The following is a 19,795-nucleotide window of genomic DNA, read 5'->3' as shown; positions in this document are numbered from 1 at the left end:
GAACTCCATTGGTTCAATGATTTTAACTTAACTATTCTTGCTCTCGTCTATTATTGATACTAATACTATTCTTACTTCGAAATGGCATTATAGTATTAAATATAAAATACATCATGTTATTAAAAATATTTTTTAATACATAATATAAATGAATTATAAATACAAAATTTTATTATAATTCAAATTACCTGAGCGCTCTTAAAGCTGTGGTTCTCTAAGACACCAACGACATTGAAAACCATCTTGGAAAATAATTTATACATAATTAAAATAAAATTTATATACAAAAGAAAATAATATATATACAGTTACTTTTATTTATTATTATATTAATATTAAGTTGTGTTTTTGTATAATAATAAAAATAACTTTACATTGATAAAAATTATACGGAAAGTATAACGTAAAGATATTACGGAAAGTAACTAGCATTTGAATGAAAGTAACCAATAAATGAACTGAACTAGTTACATTTTCTACCGGAAAAGTTCCATTGAATTCATTAAATAAATCTTTATTTCTAATATTTAACTTTCTAAAAAATCGATAAAACAATATTATTAACAAATAAATACGCTATAATAAATTTGAGTTTTTCATAAAGTCTAAAAAATTATATTTCCAAAATTTACTAAACACTTTCCTATTGGCTACTTTTAATATTCAATCAAGCAGAATAAGAAACGGATTGAAAAAATATATCTAACTTCACCATCTATGTTTCTAAGAGTAAAGTATAGTGTAACCTACGCAATCGTAAAGTGGCGATGGCGTTTTGTGTTTTATATTCTTTTGTGAATAAAACCTGGAGTTTGTGCGCATTTTATAATACGATATCAATCTATAATTATAATTTTTATCTTTTCAAAGATCTTCGAGATATCATTGTTTCCTCGTTATAATATTATCGAAGATTAAAAATTAGGGCAGGTAATAACGAGAATCAAAAAAATATTAAAGAAGAAGCCTCCTCGTTAAAGGAACAGCCGGCGAACGTGACTCAGTTTAAGCAGCAAATGTAATATTCTGGTATTAACGACGACATATTGTTGAGAATAGAAGTTGAGACAACAGATGCGTTAAATACTGGCAAGTTTTATTAATATTTATTTCTTTAAAAGATTTTATTATGCAAATACGATCTTCCCGCCGTAACCTTTTATGCTTCGTAACAAGTAGTATTACTACCAACGCATTTTTTAGCTTTCGCCATGTGATCTCTTATGTAAATATATACGCATGTGCATTACTTTTTTATTACATTTTTAATTTTATTTCTTATTTATTTCTTGTTTTCTCCTTTTTTTTTTTGCAATAACATAAAATATATATTTGTTTCTTTCAATGCTGTAACAAAAATATTAATTAAAAATTACAAATACAATTTTCAACAAAATTATTCTATACAAAGTAGTTAACAAATGAATGTTTAAATTATAGAGTACATGCAAAGCATTCATAGAAATGTCAGACATAAGAAAAATTGAAGATTCTACGATGGAAACTCAAGATACTTATTATGAAAATTCAAAAGATGATATAAATAATAGTCAGAATTTTCAACTTGTTGATACAGATGAAACAGATTTGTCTAAAAATAAATTAGACACTCAGTCCGAGACTGATAATTTAAAAAATAAAGACGATTCTAATGTGCAGCAGAATAAATCCCTCAAAGATATTGCAGTTGATGAAGCAAAGAGTAACATAGAAAAGAAAAGCGAAATTGTAAGCGATGAAAAAGTAAATACTGAAGAAGGTAGTTGTAAACTTGATAACCAAAAGGATGATACGGATGATGAAAATGATATCATTCAAGGTACACCTCCCGACATGTTATCTTCACCTAAGAAGGAAGTTCACGATAGATCAGAAAATATAGGTCTTAAACGTAAAATAGATTCTACCGATAATTCTGTTACTAAGTTTTTGAGAAGTTCACCCTTGGAAAATGCATTAAGTTTAGAGAAAAGCAAATTTCATAGCAACGATAGTCAACAGTCAAATGAATCAGATGACTCTCAACCAAATATTGTAAGAAGTTGTATGTTATCAGATGTAATAATAGAAGAAACTCAGGATGTAGAAGGTGAAGAATTTATAGAATCTAGTAAAAAAACTTCCGATATTATCTTAAATGAAGCCAAAGATGATCAAAACTATGAATCATGTCCTGTACAGAAATTATTAGATAAGAATGAAAATAATGCTAACAAAATTTGTGAAATAAATCAAAACGAAACTATAAACAATCCTACTACATCCGATACAGCTACTAATGTAACTACTATTACCACTGTTACTACTACTACCACTGATACTATTGCTACTACTAGTACTAATCCTACTACTAGTACTACTACTACTACTACTACTATTACTACTACTACTAGTACAAATAATACAGATGAAGAAAATACTTCAGATGTTCCATCAATGACAATTAGGGATGAAAAAGAATTATCTGAAAGCCAAGAAATATCACTAATCGATGTAACTGAGAAAATTAATTTAAATTCTGGCATATCAGATAGTTCTAAAGAAATAAATGAACAAGAATCATCTATTTCTTTAAATAAAAAAGATGATAAAAGTTTAACATCTAAAGATATTGATGATGATATTGATTTAGAGCGTAAGAACAATATTAATGAAGAAATAGTAGTAGATGAAGCAACAGTAAACACAGAAAAACCTGTTGTGACTACTTTCCTAAATAAATCACGTAAAAGTATCGAAGTAGTTTATGATAAGGCAACGATTCTCCAAAATAAGAAGATAAGACCAACATTAGTTGAAATTGATGAAGATGGAGAAAAAATTATTTTGGATTCATCGGAAGAAAATTATATAGGAAAAATAGGAGAAAAAGAAGTTTTTGATACTACAAATAATTATAGAAGTTGCTATGATAATAAAACAAGTAGCGATTTCAGTTATAAACCTATAATTAGCAATAAAGAATCATTGGTAGATTTAAAATCTGATAAACATCATTTTAATGGAAGTAGTGAATGTAAGAAAAGTGATACAGATGGTACAGCAAGTATAGAGTCAGATACATTTAATAACGAATTGCATTCTACTATTTTTAAAAGCGATAATAATTTACTTTCTTTGAACAAAGAATTAAAAATATCTACTTCTGGATCTAAAAAGAATGATCATACAGATTTAATAAGCATAAGTGATATCGAACATGATGTTTCACTTATAGATGATAATAGTAATAGTAAATCTGAGTTAAATAATGCAAATTTACTTACAAAAGCTTTACAAGTAGAAAGAGAAGTTGGTGTGTATGTAAGACTTAAATGTTCGTTACATTTTGATGAAAGTACAAAAGAAATACTGAATAAGGAATTAACGAGTGTCCATTGTGAACCCATAGGAGAACTTTCATCCTTACGCTTAAAACCGGAAGATGCTTCTGCTTCATTAGCTGATATTTCTGGAAATGATAACAAGGATACATCTCCAGGATCTGTTAACAGTAATCCGCAATTGTATCAGTTAATACCTTCAAGACTGTCTCTTCTTTCGACAGTAAGTTCTTCAAGCTCAGCATCTAGCGCTGCTTCTTTAATAGCTAAACTTGTAAGTAAAGATCCACTTTTTTCACTACCTCGAGGTCCAGCTAAACATGCAAAAAAAACTGTATACGAATCATCGGCATCACAAAAACAAAGTACAGATGAATTATATGAAAAGTTAACTAAAGAATGGAAAAACAATCGTTTATTACTAACAGCTGTTTTAAATTATTTAAATACAGAACTGAATATGGTAGATCCTTTATATAACCTAAATAATGAAAGATTAGATGATGGTCTACAAAAACTTAGATGTTCTACGCCAGAAGATCAAGGAGAAATAGTAATACAAACAACTACACCAAAAAGTTCGAGGAAAAATAGAGCACCTAAAAGATCTCGATGTAAAAGTAATAGAGCAGGTGTACAATCAAATGGAGATTGTAAAATTCCACAAAAAGATATCATTTCTACCCAAGAAAGTAACGATACTCCTATTAGTAAAAAGAAAAATAAAATAGATAAAACGGATAGTGATACGCCATCAAATACCACTACTGTTTCATTTACAAAAGATGTATCATATATTAATATAAATGATGAATTGGTTGGTAAAGAAGTATTTGCCAAATGGTCAGATAATAATTATTATCCAGGCATAGTTACAGAAAAATCTAAATTAAAATATAAAGTAAATTTTTACGATGGAAAAAATAAATTACTCATAGAGGAATTTATTATACCAATACCAAAGACTTTAAAAGATGGTTTATCAATTTATGCGACTACAGCTGAAGACGATTATGGTTCCTGTGGAATAATAGTTGAAGTTCAAAACCTTAATAATGATATATATTATTTGGTAGAAACAGATGAAGGAGAAAAAGTTAAAGTCCAAATCAAAGACATTTTTTTGTCATCGGATCAAGCGTTAGTATTAAAGGAAATGTATGCAAAAGTAAACAACTTTCCAACTACGCCTAAGATTTCTGGTCAAATAAGTTTAGATAATATGGTAGATGGAAAACGGCGATCAAAACGAATTGCTACACCTACATTATCTACCCCAAAATCTAAGATATTTGCTGGTTGTTCTATTGAGAAAAATATCAATATATCGGAACCTTCTGTTTCTGGTATACCTTCTAAAACTAAAAAAATGGATTCTTCTGAAAATGAGAGTAAATCTAGCGATTCAAATTTATCTGTAAAAGATGAAAGTCTATTAAGTGGAATACAACCAGAAATTGTTGGTACACCGAACGAGCAGATAGTAAAAGGACCTCAACACAGGATAAAAGGGAAATCGCGAAGTAAGAAAAAGGTTGAGAATGAAGAAATTGTTGCAACGTTGGGTCCTATTCCAAACAACAATTCGACTTTATTTAAAGGCATGTCATTTATTCTTACCTGTGCATCGTTGGAAGTACTTGATAGGTTTAGAGTAGATAATAAAGATTCTGATTCTGAAACTGGAACAGAAAATGAAGAAGAATGGGTCCGTAGACCATTTGTAAGGGACAGGTTGAAAACCCAAATAGAAACTGCAAAGGGCAAGATATATGATGACTTTGATTTGATACCAAAGGAAGAATATAAAAACACTAAACTGATTACAAATGTGCCAAATACCACAGCAAAAAATTTATTGTGTCTTTCGGTCGGAATTTCTGCGTATAATCATAATTGGATTATACAATGTTGTCAAGAGGTTCATATAAACTTTATACTTTATAAAAATTATATTTATTTTAAACTTGATATATACTTGATTATTAATTTTTTATTTTCTTTTTTCAAGGACACGTTAGTAAATCCATCAGCATTTATCTTACCTGCTGGATGGAGTCTAGAAAAAGAATCTTATATTGAGAATTTTCAGAGGCCTAATACTAAGCCGTTAAATCAAGTAATAGTAATAATTCCAATTATAGAAACAGATAAAAAGTATACATCATTTTGGCGCCAAATATGTGAAAATGCAGGTGCCATTGTTTTACTGGTGGATGGTTCAGGTATTATATCTTTCGTATTAATTTTCAAATTACCTTCATATTCTATATTATTTTACGTACATATATAATGAAATAAAAAATATTATAATATCTCTATAATTTATAAAACGTTAATCCTTATAGAAAGTATGGAGGGATTTGCAGAGGGTACAGTAGTTGTTACTAATCACAGATGCCCTTCATGGGCTGTTACAAAAGCCGACAAATGGCAATTACCATTGCTATCTACGACATGGGTTATTCAATGTTTAATCGAAGGGAAAATCTGTGCATATAACTCGCATCCCCGTTACAAATACAATTACATGTAAAAATTAAAATACTTCTTCTCCAGCAAGGTGTTATTGACCATATCTGTAAGTACAACAAATATAGTTATGAACGAAGAATAAGAATAAAAGTATACATTTTGTTTATAAGTTTCAAATTTTTTAAAAACATTCAATTTTGAAGTATTCCTTCATATTTACGATTCGTTTAATTTATATATACGTACATTATAATATACGTTTAAATATATGCATATATATATTTAAACTGTATTTTTTAATAATTATAATTATATTAAATCACTCTTTATGAAATACTGTCTTATCAATCATGCTAATAATATATGATATTCCGAAACATATCTTTGATAAACAAGATTTAATTTATCAATAATAGTATATAAAATTATTCAAAATGTTATATATATTATATTCAACAATTATTATGGTTTTATCTGTTTCTGATATATAAAAAGTATGTGAATTGTAGATAAAATTAAATTTACCCTTTTCTAGTAGACTCATTATATTTTATTTTATTTTTTGCTCATTTCCTACATATATAAATTGTATATTCTCATGAGCTTATATTTGATTTATGTTTCAAAACAAATATTAACAAGTGGAAGATTACTTTACTTTTATTTCTTTGAATTAATTCATAAATTGTCGTCAATGTTTAATTTTGTTTTGTTAATTATAAATGCCTACATAAGTATTAACAAAAAAAAGAGCAAAAGAAAAAAGAAATTTGATAAATACTTCTCTGTATTTATGGTACTTACAGTGTTGGTATTGTTTCTCACAAAGCTGTAATATTAGAGTTTTGTAACATTTTGTATAAAATAAAATATAAATATATATCAATTTTATATGGTGAACGAGTTTATTATAAGGAATGTTTATAATGTCTTAATTACAAATTGTGTGATATTGAAATGCAACAAATAGATCTTGGAAATGAATGAAACATTTATAATTAATTTTCATATAGATATACACATACGTATAATTTTACAATGTTTTGTCTATCTATCAATGTTCTTTATGGTGCTTAATACCAATATGGTATTCTATCAAAACAGGAAGTCTTACAAAAGTGTCTTACAGATATCTGTGACATAAAAATAACACTCGTATTAAATCCTGTTAACATAAAATAATATGTACAACATGATCAATTAGTTGATTTAATTTTACAGTGATACAAATCATTAATGCGATAAGTGTTAATGTAATAACCATAATATCCAATTAATGTGACATTATAAGAAATAACATCTGTTTATAACAAATAACTAAATATAACTATTTATTCCAAAAAAAGTGATTATTTTTAACAATGCATATTACTACACTCATCTCATTGTGATTTGTATATAATAAATTTGAATACACGATTTATTGTAATTGAACAATGTATAAATTCAAATTTGAACATTTGTTATATTTTTAATCAATGGTTATGAAAAAATGTATTTTTTAAACATATAACGCGCAAAGAAATAATGCTTATACATTTATTTTATAAGATATCATTTGAATGTAATTTTATTTTATTTAATTATAATATTTACTTACGATTATATATATACATATATATAATTAAACTTAGCATATAAATTGAGTATTGATGCTTCCTCCTAAAGTGATGATAAAAGATACGTGCGAATCATACATAAACAGACTACTGTAACATCTTATTCTCTCCAATACTCAAATATTCTTATTTTTCTTTTTTAGTGTTAAGTCCGTCGTGCATTTCAAAATTAATTGGTACATCGAGAATAGGTGCACATGTACGAGTGTGTATATATAAATAAATATACGAATATTTACAATTTCTATTAAATAAATTATAGCCATTATGTAAAATATCTTTGGGATGAAATACAATTACCTATTTTGTCAACAAAATTTATTAATAATTCTACCCATCAACTGAAAATTCATTTTTTATTTGTAAACATAATTTAAATTACAATAATTAGTTAAATTAATTTATCATTACAATTGTATAATTGGAAATGTTATAAGCATCTCTCTCATTGACAAAAATAATTGTTTAATTACAAGTCTTATTATGTATTTACATTAACATTTATCTCATAGAATATGTTTATTTGTCTTTGCTCTATCTTATATAATCTATATATATATTGTATAATATTTTAAATAATTTAATTTATAAATTATACCAATCAAGGAAAAGTAAAGAAAATGACATAACTAATAGGAAAAATAGAATCCACACTCTAAGTCCAGCGTTCCTTTGAATAGCTTGTCGAATCTGTTCGTTAGCTTCTTTAACATTTTCAGTAGATCCAACGACTGTTGTCATTAAACGATCAAGATCCTTATCTTGATCTAATACTTTTTCTGTAAATATTTCCTGTAATTCAGCTATATGAACTACCTTGCTTTCAATTTGTCTGACCTCCTCCGTTATTGTACTAAGTTCATTATATAATTGTTCATTTTCTGACTCAAACATTTGGATGTCTTCGGGTGACAATTCTTCATATAAAAGAGTATTAACATCTTCATTAATTTCTTGAACTTTCATGGGATTTGATTTGTTCGAATTATTCTGGTTTTCTGTATTATTATTTGTTTTCATTGTTATATTTGAAGCCGACATTTTATTATCCATTGCTATAACTTTGTTCAGTTTTCCATCCAATTCAAGTTTAGAAATAGTTCTCATTTCTACGGCTCGTTTTACTCGCATTGCTTTCTGTTCCGAATAAATTTTACAAACATTTTTCAAATAATCTTCGATCATTAGTAAAACAATTTCACGATGTTCTATATTTTGTCTAGAAACTTCTGAAAATGCGATTTCTCTTTTCAATTCTTTAATAAGCTGCGAACAAGTACTCATAATCGTTTGTGCTCCTGCATCTATTTGATCACGATCCGCATCAGTCATACGTGGTATGTTTGTAAGATAATTGGTAAAATTCAAATAAGCTTTATGATTTTCTAGTATAAATTCTTTGAGTTTAGTTATTTGACCAACGACTGCTTGGGTTTTAATATAAAAAGCACTTTTATTTTTAGTCTTTTTCAATGACTTTGTTAAACTAGATGATCCTAAATTTTTTTCCTGCAAACTAACAGTTTTAACGCAAGCTCTGAATAATATACTGACATCCATCGTTGATAATATTGCTATTGAACTTGCTAACACTTTTTTAAATGAAAGTAATCCAGATTATAGAACTATTTATATTTTATGCCTGGAAAAAGATATGTTTATAAAAATAATGATCACCTTTTCTCCGATGCTTCGTATAAAAATATTTTCATTTAAGAATCTACAATCTAGATTGTTACATATAAATAATTTAAAAAAACTCAATTGACTTAATTTTAGAAATTAATATTCAATCTACTATCAAGATAAGTCAAAAAAAGTAAAGTCATATAAGGATAATGTTCATTTTATTACCTATTCTTACAAATGAATTCCAATATAATATTTTTAATAAAGGTCAACTCGTTTCGATTTATTATTAAATACAAACATTAATATATCGTATTAATTGAGTAAACCGATAATTATATGACCTTAACAATAATCTACATTCAACAAATATTTGTCGTGTGAAATTGTACCAACCATATTGTGCTATTGTTGTATCATCAAACATAACCTACAGGAATGTTCATAAGTTTAAAGGTAAAATGTTGTATATAAAGTTATGATATATAATATTATTGTGCAATTACAATCATTCGTGTGACTACAATTAAAGAAACATTAATTCTCTTAATCAATTTGTATTAAGTTTATTTTTATTTGTATCATAAAAAGATGTTATTAATTACTAATCGTTAATAATTTTATGTATATCCGGTTGACGTACCTTGAATTTTTACTCTCAATTATTATGAATAATATAAAATATAATCTTTGAGAAATTTAAATAAATAATACAGATAATAAAAACACTAATAGATTTTCCCTAACTTATAACGAGATGATTTCATTAAAATCTAAGAAGAAAATACATATAAAAATAAAAAAAATACATAATTTTATATTATATTTTATATATATATTGTTTTTACTACATTATTATAAATATTGTAAAAAAGTGTTATAAGAGCAACATTAGAAAAATTAATAATAACAATATAAATTTATTTTATTTTTATCGTGTTTGTATCTAGGGACCCTGCAGTTATCAAAATATGCAATAGTGGAGCGAAGTAGAAATTCTAGTAATATCTAGTATCGAAATGACAAGATGGCACGTCAGCAGCAAAACGATGTCGATGAGTTATTCGACGTAAAAAATCATTTTTATATCGGTAATTATCAACAATGTATCAACGAAGCACAAAAAATCAAAGTACGTAGATTATCTAATTTATACTGGTATTTTTTTTGTATGTTGCCAATTTACAGATTATTATTTCGCTTTCGCAACCCATACTACTGCATTAGTGCAATTTATTATTAAGTCTAAAATAATACTATTTTTTTTTACATGAAAAACAATATATTTTATTGCATATATATGTATATACATGTATAATGCTCAACAATTTTTCATAACAATAATTATCTTTTTCGTATCAATTTATTAATCAATATATTAATTCTCCCTGTAATGCTAAATGTTGAAAAAATTGCAATGTTTCTATCCATACTGCTTCTAATATTAAATCCTAAGTGTATATCTGTGAACACATATTTTTTGTAATAATAACAAATTATAAGATGCATCGTTATATATTTAAATTTCATATAAAATGTAATTATTAAATTATCTATAAGATCTTTACTATAACATATTTTATGCATAGTATATGTATTAACATAAAAAGTTAGCTTACATTATGCATAATAGAATTGTATTTTTCTTTTAATTACAGCCCTCTTCTCCGGAAGTGGCAATGGAACGCGATGTATTTTTATATCGTGCTTACATAGCACAAAGGAAGTTCCGTGTTGTTTTAGATGAAATTAATAATTCATCACCACCAGAATTACAACCATTGAAAACTTTAGCAGATTATTTTGCTAATCCATCACGTAGAGAAACAATCATTGCAGAATTAGATCAAGCTGCAAATCACACTAATTTAGATAATCATAATTTTATGATCGTTGCTGCTACTATATATTATCACGAAAAGAATTTAGAATCAGCACTACGAGTACTTCGTAACGTTGATCATTTGGAATGTTTAGCATTAACATTACAAATTTATTTGAAAATGGATCGGTTGGATCTAGCAAGGAAAGAACTTAAAACAATGCAAGAGAAAGATGATGATGCTACGTTAACGCAGTTAGCTCAAGCGTGGTTAAACATAAGTAGTGGAGGAGATAAGTTACAGGATGCTTATTATATATTTCAGGTATTAAAAAAGAAATGATATAACATTTATCTTCGTGTCATTATTAAACAAACTAAAAATTGATCGATTCGATTATCGAGATAAATTATCATTCACTAATTGTTTCAGGAAATGATCGATAAGCATTCCAGTACAAGTATGTTGTTAAATGGCCAAGCTACTTGTTTTATCGGTCAAGCAAAGTACGAAGAAGCTGAAACTGCTTTACAAGAATCGCTTGATAAAGATAGTAATAATCCTGACACCTTGATCAATATGATTGTCCTTTCACAACACATGGGAAAACCACCAGAAGTTGCAAATCGTTATTTAAGTCAACTAAAGGATTCTCATTTGGAACATCCGTTTGTTCAAGAGTATCTGCAAAAAGAAATTGAATTTCAAAGACTTAGAAAACAATATTCATCATCTGCCTAAATTAAAATGCATTCAGACTTTGGCATTCCATGGATCGAGTAAAATACAAGTATTAATGAGAATATTGAATCAGTTTTTGAATAGAGCGTACTACAGAATGTAGACAATATTTATGGGACAAAAAGCGTATGAGATTTTGTCATGAGGCTTGATTGAATGATAGTAAAGCAGTTTGCTCTTAAGCAAGAATATTCTGTTTTTATATAAATTTCTATGACATTATCAAAGAAATAAACGTACATGTCCAGAAATTTTTCCAAAATTAATCTTTTTATAATTAAAAAAACACTATTGTGATAAAATTGCAAAATTAAAAACAAAAAAGTTAAAAAAAAGAAAATAATATTTAATCCACATGAATTTAAACCACAACTCATGGTAATAATAATAATAATGTTTTAAAAATAAAAGAATCACGTGTGGCTGCCATTTTATAGTACAGTCAATAAGATATTTCTGATATGCAATTTTTTCATTTTGCATGTATCATCTTTTTTATCATAGAAATTTACGATTAGTTATATACATACATAGGTATATACATATAACAAGTAAGTTATTGTACTATATATTAGTTTGCAATAAAGGAAGGCTACAAGCACTTTCTTTTTTATCTTAATATTTCGTTGAAAGGAAAAATAAAATATGTAGCTTATACATAATAACAATTATAAAATCATAACTTTAGAGAGTCATTATTACTTTAATTTGGTGAACAATGTAATTAATAATTTTTAGTTAATTTTCAACGACAAGCATTAGTTGATTTTTATTATTTTTTGTATATTGTTAATTTATCATTATTAATAATACAAATTGTAGAAATTATTAGTTAACATCATCATGATCTTATTTATTGTTTCATACATATATACATGTGTACGAATAGAATCACTTATTATAGTATTTTTGAAAGGTAAATATATGTATAAGCATAATTATTTAAATGTTAGAAGTTTGTAAAATAATTATAAATGTAGATAAAGAAGATTTTATAAATGAAACATCTCGGTCGGTATTTGAAAACTTGACCAGTAATGCTATCTAACAATAATTATTAGAAACATGCAAAGTCAGTCGAGAAACATCCATATTACGTCAAAAGAATTCGAAAATTTAAACGTATAATCGGTATAATAGAAAGCTTAAGATCCGTGTAGTTTGCTCGTGAACGTTGTACTTGTTGCGCTTAAAAAGTATTATTCATAACTCCCCCACAAGTTCTCCCTACCTACCTCAGTAACCATAAAATAAGAATAAAGATTAAATAAGATAAACGTCTCCAAAATTGAACATATTGAAATATTAAAATCGTGTTGTTTACTATATCAGTTTGAATTAACCGAAAAGAAAAAGAAAAACTTGTCGAAGGATGCATTGTTACATTAAGGACATATTATCATAACATGGCGAATGAAAGCAGGTATTTATTTGTGCAATCATTTTATTAGAAGACTTAGCAGCAATTTTATGGATGCTTTTGACAGCTTTGATTTTGCTTGTTTTTTTTAAGTAGAGATTGATTTGCTATCGCTCGAACGTTTGTTGTAAGCATTTGTATGCTACATTAGTAAGTTTGAAAACGATCATTTTTAGATCTAATTTTTTTTTTTCTTGTTTTTATTTTTTTCCAAAAACCTTTAGATATTTATCTCAGATCGAAAACAAGTTTCACGTTTGATAGGCGTCCGATCAGCTGAAAGCCAACGATAATTCTCACTTTTTCTAAATCGACATAACCTAAAATGTTCGATAAAACTAATTAATTTTAAAATCATAGATTTTTCCAAATTTAGTTAATCGTAGGCTAACGAATGTCTTTTAAATTTATGTCATGAAAGATAACTACATTTTCTTTTCTTTATTTTAAATATATATTTTTATTGTACATATCATCTAAGAAAAGTAATAATTAGTTTCTCATATTTTTTATTATTATTGTGATTGTTAATACTTTTTGATACGTTTTAATATATAGAAAAAAGATTTGCATGGTACACGTTAATATCTTCAATTAAAATTTACATCTTAATTATTTATTTATTTATTCTGGAATTTAAAAGGTAACATAATTAGAGGGTGTGTATTCTAAAACAGACATTTTTTTATATTTTCAGGGAATATAAAGGCTTTTGTAAATTATAGTTTAGTTAGGAGCCACTACTCCAAAAGATCAAGTATAATTTGTAATTTAAAGATAGCAAACTAAATTGTAGTCAAATTTTATTAAACAGAAGGCCTATAGAAAATTTTCTTTGACAACACATATTCCATAAACTAATCATAAACTCACAAAGGACATCAAAATATATTTATATATATAAAGATAACAAAGAACAAGATATATGGGTTAAAAGCAGAAATTTCATGGTTTATAATCATACGTTTTAACTTTTTAATATAAATACGATGCATAAATATTGATTATGCTGTTGATTCAATATATAATTTAAAGAAATCAAATATTTTGAATAGATCTGCTAATTATTTATATTTTGCTTTTTCTTGTACATTGCTTGTTTTGATAATACCATGACAAAATATTATTGAGTTAAATGGATTAGTTATTTTGATCTTTGAATATTTATTTCATTGCGATATCATTGTTTGTTTTAATATGTTATTATTAAATACAGAATATATACTGTGTTAGTGTATTTTGATATATTAATGTGAATAGAAAAATTAAACTCTAATAACGTAATTAATATAAATAAATATAACGGTAAATTAAGGATAATGCGCTTATGTGAAAATAATAATAATAATAATAATAATAAAACAGAAGTAAAATTATTTGCTTTTATATCTTGTGCCTTGAAAATATTAGATTATCGTTGTAAATAAAGTTGAATGATATATAAAGTTATTTTGAATTGGAATGTTAAAATAGGTACAACGTTCATTTGTAACACAATTTAGTGTTCCGTTAGAATTATCAAGAGCAAGCTTCTTCTTAGTGCTTTTTAATACTATATTAATTATGTATCACACTATGTATCCACCACAAATGATGGTGCAGATTATGGGTGGCCAACATGCAAACGGACAATATCTATCAACACCAACACAAATGGTACATATTAATGGTACAAATGTATTATCAACGGCAGAATATACGCAATATATACCTGATGTGTCTGGCCATAATAGACATCATATGATGCAGGTATTTCTTTAATATTACATAGCTTTGTTAGAGGCTTTTTACGATATGGTTTATTATTTTTAGTTTGTAATGATTTGTCATTATTATTTTATATAATAACATTTTTTACAACTGCTTCGCATTGGTAGCCACATTAACATTACTATTTCTTTTATTAATTTTGAATGAATATTTTTAAGAAACTAACAAATACTTTCCAGACTGGAAGTTATTCATTGGAGTTATTGCAATTAATGGGTGTTGATATTCCTTCATTGCGGCACATAGATTATGTCAGTAATGTAGGTACTGGTTCGGGCTCAGGAAATTGGCCAAGGCGAATTATACCGCCGAATAACAATTCCCCTTTACAACCACCCACGCATCTAAATTTTAGACCATCGAATAATAATTCAATAAAGAAACAACATTGGAGTAATAAAACAAGTAAAAAAAGTTTATATAGAGAAAACTTTATGCATAATGATAAATATAATAGCGACAGTGGCTTTAGTTCCCGTTCTCCAACCCCCAGTAAATATCAAGCTGATAGTAGCCAGAATGAAAGTTCAGATGAACGGGATTCTATAACATCTTCAATTGAGCAAGGAATCAAGTAAGTGCAGCATACAAACATCTTTAATCAATTTTATTTGAAATAAATAATAAAACAATGACTAAAATCTATAGAATAAAATAATTTACTATTTTGTTGTAGAAAGTTGCATAGAGTGCAATCAGACTATAGTATTGTTAATAATAAAATTACAGAAGAGGGTTTTATTCCAAGTGCTTCAGCACATCAATTTTATCAAAATCAACGACCTATTAATTATTATCCTGCTTTTTCAACTCCTAGAACATTACAAAATTATCAGAATAAAAGGAGGTATCAAACAGGTGATTAAAATATTATTTTATTTATATTATCGTAAGAAATCAGATATTTTTATTTTATTTTAATCAAATAGAAATCGATGCATTGATTGTAGGTAAAGGTAGTCCGCCCCCTCCGAGATCTCAACGGAGTAAAAAGTTCACAGGAGTGATATTACCAGGTTACAGTATGTTTCCTAGGTACTATACTGCTCCAGATCGATTTCTTGCTAGATCTCATCTCGTCGAAGTCAATTATACTCCAGCTGATTTAATAACTGGAAGCACGTGGGATAAGCTTTCACAGGACATTTGGAAGAAGTTTATAACAAATCAACAGACTGAAGTCGTTTATAGAAATAAAATGAATCTTTGGAAATATCTCTATGTTTTAATAAAGGTAAATATTCAGAAATGAATATATAAATGGAAATTTTTCTAACAAAAATATGTTTAAGTATTAATATAAATAGCGAAGTAAGAAAATAAATAATCTTCATTGTAATAAATATTATTATTAGGGAACATTTCCAAAATATGGATTATTTTTGGTCGGCTCTACAATGAATGGATTTGGATCTGACAATAGTGATGTAGATATGTGCTTACTAGTGAGACATACAGAAATGGATCAAAGAAATGAAGCTATTGGGCACTTAGATCAAATATTAAGATGTCTCAAACGATCTGGTAACATTTCCTATAATTTATTAACATTTCTGATAATATTTACACATCAATAGAATGGATCTAATTAAAAATAATTTCTATCTCTTTTATTGTATATTAGATATTATAACACAACTTGAACTTATACAAGCAAAAGTTCCAATCTTAAAGTTTCACGATGCTATGCAAAATTTGGATGTTGATCTTAATTGCAATAATGCTGTAGGAATTCGTAATACTCATCTTCTTTATTGTTATTCCCAAAGTAAGCGTGCAAGTAAATGAGAAGAATGTTTATTTAAAAATTCAATATGTGTACGTATATACATATATACACATATATATGCATTTATATTTATTTTTCAGTTGACTGGAGAGTAAGACCTTTAGTTCTAATTGTCAAATTATGGGCTCAATCTCAAGATATAAACGACGCTAAAAATATGACAATTTCTAGTTATTCCTTAGTTTTAATGGTCATACATTTTCTACAATGTATGTTTTTTTTTATAAGAGTATATAACTATGTTTTAACAAAAATTATTTTAATATATCATCGTATATAAAGGTAAATTTTTTTATATATCATAGGTGGCGTCAATCCTCCAGTTCTTCCTTGTTTACATTCTTTATACGTAGGAAAATTTGGACCACACACAGATATTCATTCCATAGACATTAATGAGAAATTAAACATTCCGCATTCATGGTTTTGCCCAAATAATCGTCAATCACTTGGGGAACTTCTTGTAGAATTTTTTAGATATTACGTCACATTCGAGTGAGTTATTTCTCACTATATAATTTCACTAACATTTTTAAATATTACACATTTGATAATTCAAATTGATCAGTTTCAGTCAATATGCTATTTCTGTGCGTTTAGCACGTAAAGTATTAATCGAGAATTGTAGGAGAGCACGATCATTGAAAAATGATCCACATCAATGGAAATGTCTATGTATCGAAGGTATGTAAGTGTTTAAACTAAAAATTCTTGATATTGATACACATTCATAAATGTTATATTATATTTTATAGAACCATTTGATTTGACAAATACTGCTCGGTCAGTATATGATCCGGATGTATTTGCAAGAATCAAGCTGATATTTGACTGTACCTATCAGAAACTAAAAGAAGGTTATAATTTAGCTAGCATCTTTGTTAAAGTAAACCCTATGTCATCTTATGTATGACATAATGATATCCTAAATGTTAGTGCTATAGGCGCTATATAGGATAATCAGGTGCTTCCACATATTTTGCATTAGCAATGGTCCTCTTTTAAGCTAGAGGTATTTTGAATATTTATCACCTAACGGTGTAAACAATGATATACACTGTGATGAAATAATTCTGAGCTCGTCTCAGTTTAAATGTGATCATAATTGTGATAATAATTTAGCATGAATTCATCTTATTTTATTGATATGTGTTAGGCGTAAAACTTTTCAAATAATGTCCCTTTTTTTCTCCATCTGTTGTCTGAAATTATTTTCTATGCAAATCTTAAATTATATTCGTTATACATCTTCAATATCATTTCACTCGCTAATATAATCTATCATAATTATTTTGGTAAGATATTTGTGTGTACACTCTTGAAATGCTTTTTTCATTATTATAAGAAAAAGGGATATAATATATAGACTGTGAAACGCTTCCTAAAAAAAACAAAACAAAAAAGTATTAGGTATGCGAAATGTGAAATGAATAAATAAGATCATTTTGAATATGTTTAGAAAAATTATATAGCGTATAACGAAGAGACATGTTACTTTACGTATAAATCTTTAGCGTCATTATATGAAGCTCTGTGGTGCCTTGTGTTTATCACTTTTTTTTTTTTATAAATAAGATCTTGTGTGGTGCCAAATCTATTCGGCAGTTTCATTAAAATTTGTAGTAGACAAATTTACGCAAGTATGGACAAGACTTACTCTGCGCGTGTGTTCTAATGTCGTTGGCATTAATCTACATTTAGAATGAAATATTCTCGAAATTAGTAATTTAGAAAAATTAAGAACTAAAGTAATATATTTCAAATGATAATGATAGTTAATGTTTATGCATTCTGCAGAGAAAGTTCTACATATATAAAAGTAAAGTGACACTGTAACGAAATTGTGTTATTAAGCAGAATAATATTGAAAGGAAAGAAAAAAAGGAAAAAAAATGAAGAAAGAAAGACTTTAAAAAAAAAACCAAAAAAGAACAAAACAAAAAATTGTACTTACTCATTAATATAAAACGTTACTGCCTACGATACAAAGTGCACTAGTGTAGGAAGTAACAATAGTTATAAAGTATTAATTATTTTGAAACTATATTATAACAAAATAAAACCAAAAAAATCAACAAAAGGGGATAAAAAACAAAAGAAAAAAAATATTTTTAAAGAGAAAAAAATATTTTGGAAATTATAAAAAAAATAAAACATGTAGGAAATTAAATTGCGTTTATTATGTTTAAGTTCATCGCATTTTGTTAAAGTTAAGTTTAATGAGTACAACATAATAGTGATGAGATATAACATATTTTTTATATCTATATAATGGAATTACAAGTACCTATTTGGGTTAATGTGTGGTGGTATTATGAAAGAAAACAATCATACTCTTCTTTATTATGGTGTATGCATTAATGACTTCAACAATTGCATAAGATTTAATTAACTTTCTCTCGTTAATTTGCTTCTATTATATCTGATTAGGTTTTATTTTTCTTTTTTCTTATCTAATTGAATTTTTAATTGGTGTCTAAAACTCAATATACATTCTATAATAATTTCAAAATGTCGAATAACAAGATCTAATCAGATATGTGCGGTGGTACAAATATTATATCAAATATTTTCAATAATTATTCATATATATATATATACACACACACACACACACACACACACACATACAATGACACACATACACACACACAAATTCCTATATACGGATAAGATGGATAAATTTCAAGGCACCTATGTTAATTATATCCATTGTATAAAGTCTATTCGTATGTTGATATAAGCATATCGTAGCTTAAATTATTGCATCTTCTAAGACGAGGAGTTGCAACGAAATATTCTAGTCTTACACCCGATTAGTTCGTCTTTATTTAAATTAAATCAATGATAATATATTAAACAAATTATTAAAAAATTAAATTTAAATTGTACAAAATCTTTCATAACAATTATAACAATGAATATCTTTATTATTATATCAAGTCTATTTAAACTATTTAAACATAAATTCTGGTCAAATGTAATTGCTCTACTTAACTGCTGTTATACTTATATTCACATGCATGTAATACTAATATTATTGACTATTATTTTATTTTAATTATTCAGAAAGTATTTGAAATTTAGTAAATTCTATAATTTTGCAGTATTCTGATAATCTTTTTTCTTTTTTCTTTTTTGCTGAATAGCGTATACAATTCTGACCCAAGTGCCAAAGTATTTTCTAAAAAAAAGAAATTAATATA

General features: G+C 26.6%; 4 protein-coding genes across 7 annotated transcripts; 3 read left to right on the top strand and 1 right to left on the bottom strand.

The window, feature by feature from the left end:
• Nucleotides 1–739: 739 nt before the first annotated feature.
• Nucleotides 740–7,733, top strand: LOC106790897 (serine-rich adhesin for platelets-like). The gene is made up of 4 exons (XM_014756138.1): nucleotides 740–1,089; nucleotides 1,441–5,244; nucleotides 5,335–5,548; nucleotides 5,672–7,733. Exons 2-4 carry the CDS (start codon nucleotides 1,465–1,467, stop codon nucleotides 5,857–5,859), a joined length of 4,182 nt encoding a protein of 1,393 aa, XP_014611624.1. The 5' UTR covers nucleotides 740–1,089; nucleotides 1,441–1,464; the 3' UTR covers nucleotides 5,860–7,733.
• Nucleotides 7,734–7,802: 69 nt separating this feature from the next.
• Nucleotides 7,803–9,821, bottom strand: LOC106790898 (syntaxin-18). Of its 2 annotated transcripts, none has more exons than XM_014756140.1 (2): nucleotides 9,690–9,821; nucleotides 7,803–9,059 (listed from the first exon to the last, which is right to left on the bottom strand). In XM_014756140.1, the coding sequence occupies exon 2, from the start codon at nucleotides 8,975–8,977 to the stop codon at nucleotides 8,003–8,005; it is 975 nt and encodes a 324-aa protein (XP_014611626.1). In that variant the 5' UTR covers nucleotides 8,978–9,059; nucleotides 9,690–9,821; the 3' UTR covers nucleotides 7,803–8,002. The 2 variants fall into 2 exon arrangements, with proteins under 2 accessions (XP_014611626.1, XP_014611625.1); XM_014756139.1 differs by lacking the exon at nucleotides 9,690–9,821 and adding an exon at nucleotides 9,272–9,467 and having other exon boundaries at nucleotides 7,804–9,059.
• On the top strand, nucleotides 9,436–11,866 carry LOC106790899 (coatomer subunit epsilon). The gene is made up of 4 exons (XM_014756141.1): nucleotides 9,436–9,502; nucleotides 9,997–10,178; nucleotides 10,705–11,193; nucleotides 11,302–11,866. The coding sequence occupies exons 2-4, from the start codon at nucleotides 10,074–10,076 to the stop codon at nucleotides 11,608–11,610; spliced, it is 903 nt and encodes a 300-aa protein (XP_014611627.1). The 5' UTR covers nucleotides 9,436–9,502; nucleotides 9,997–10,073; the 3' UTR covers nucleotides 11,611–11,866.
• A 797-nt stretch (nucleotides 11,867–12,663) lies between these two features.
• Nucleotides 12,664–19,568, top strand: LOC106790904 (poly(A) RNA polymerase gld-2 homolog A-like). 3 transcript variants are annotated; one of them, XM_014756157.1, is made up of 11 exons: nucleotides 12,664–13,033; nucleotides 14,633–14,779; nucleotides 14,980–15,374; nucleotides 15,477–15,658; nucleotides 15,730–16,034; nucleotides 16,156–16,324; nucleotides 16,425–16,568; nucleotides 16,670–16,798; nucleotides 16,895–17,084; nucleotides 17,158–17,273; nucleotides 17,345–19,568. In XM_014756157.1, exons 2-11 carry the CDS (start codon nucleotides 14,636–14,638, stop codon nucleotides 17,500–17,502), a joined length of 1,932 nt encoding a protein of 643 aa, XP_014611643.1. In that variant the 5' UTR covers nucleotides 12,664–13,033; nucleotides 14,633–14,635; the 3' UTR covers nucleotides 17,503–19,568. The 3 variants fall into 3 exon arrangements, with proteins under 3 accessions (XP_014611643.1, XP_014611642.1, XP_014611640.1); XM_014756156.1 differs by lacking the exon at nucleotides 12,664–13,033 and having other exon boundaries at nucleotides 14,328–14,779; nucleotides 15,751–16,034; XM_014756154.1 differs by lacking the exon at nucleotides 12,664–13,033 and having other exon boundaries at nucleotides 14,328–14,779.
• Nucleotides 19,569–19,795: the final 227 nt, after the last annotated feature.

This window comes from Polistes canadensis, unplaced genomic scaffold (assembly GCF_001313835.1).
Source record: "Polistes canadensis isolate GaletaPanama2010 unplaced genomic scaffold, ASM131383v1 scaffold_267, whole genome shotgun sequence".
In the NCBI taxonomy this organism is placed as follows: Eukaryota; Metazoa; Arthropoda; class Insecta; order Hymenoptera; family Vespidae; genus Polistes; species Polistes canadensis.
The sequence above is the reverse complement of the archived record's forward strand: the minus strand, read 5'-3'. Positions and strand labels throughout refer to the sequence as shown.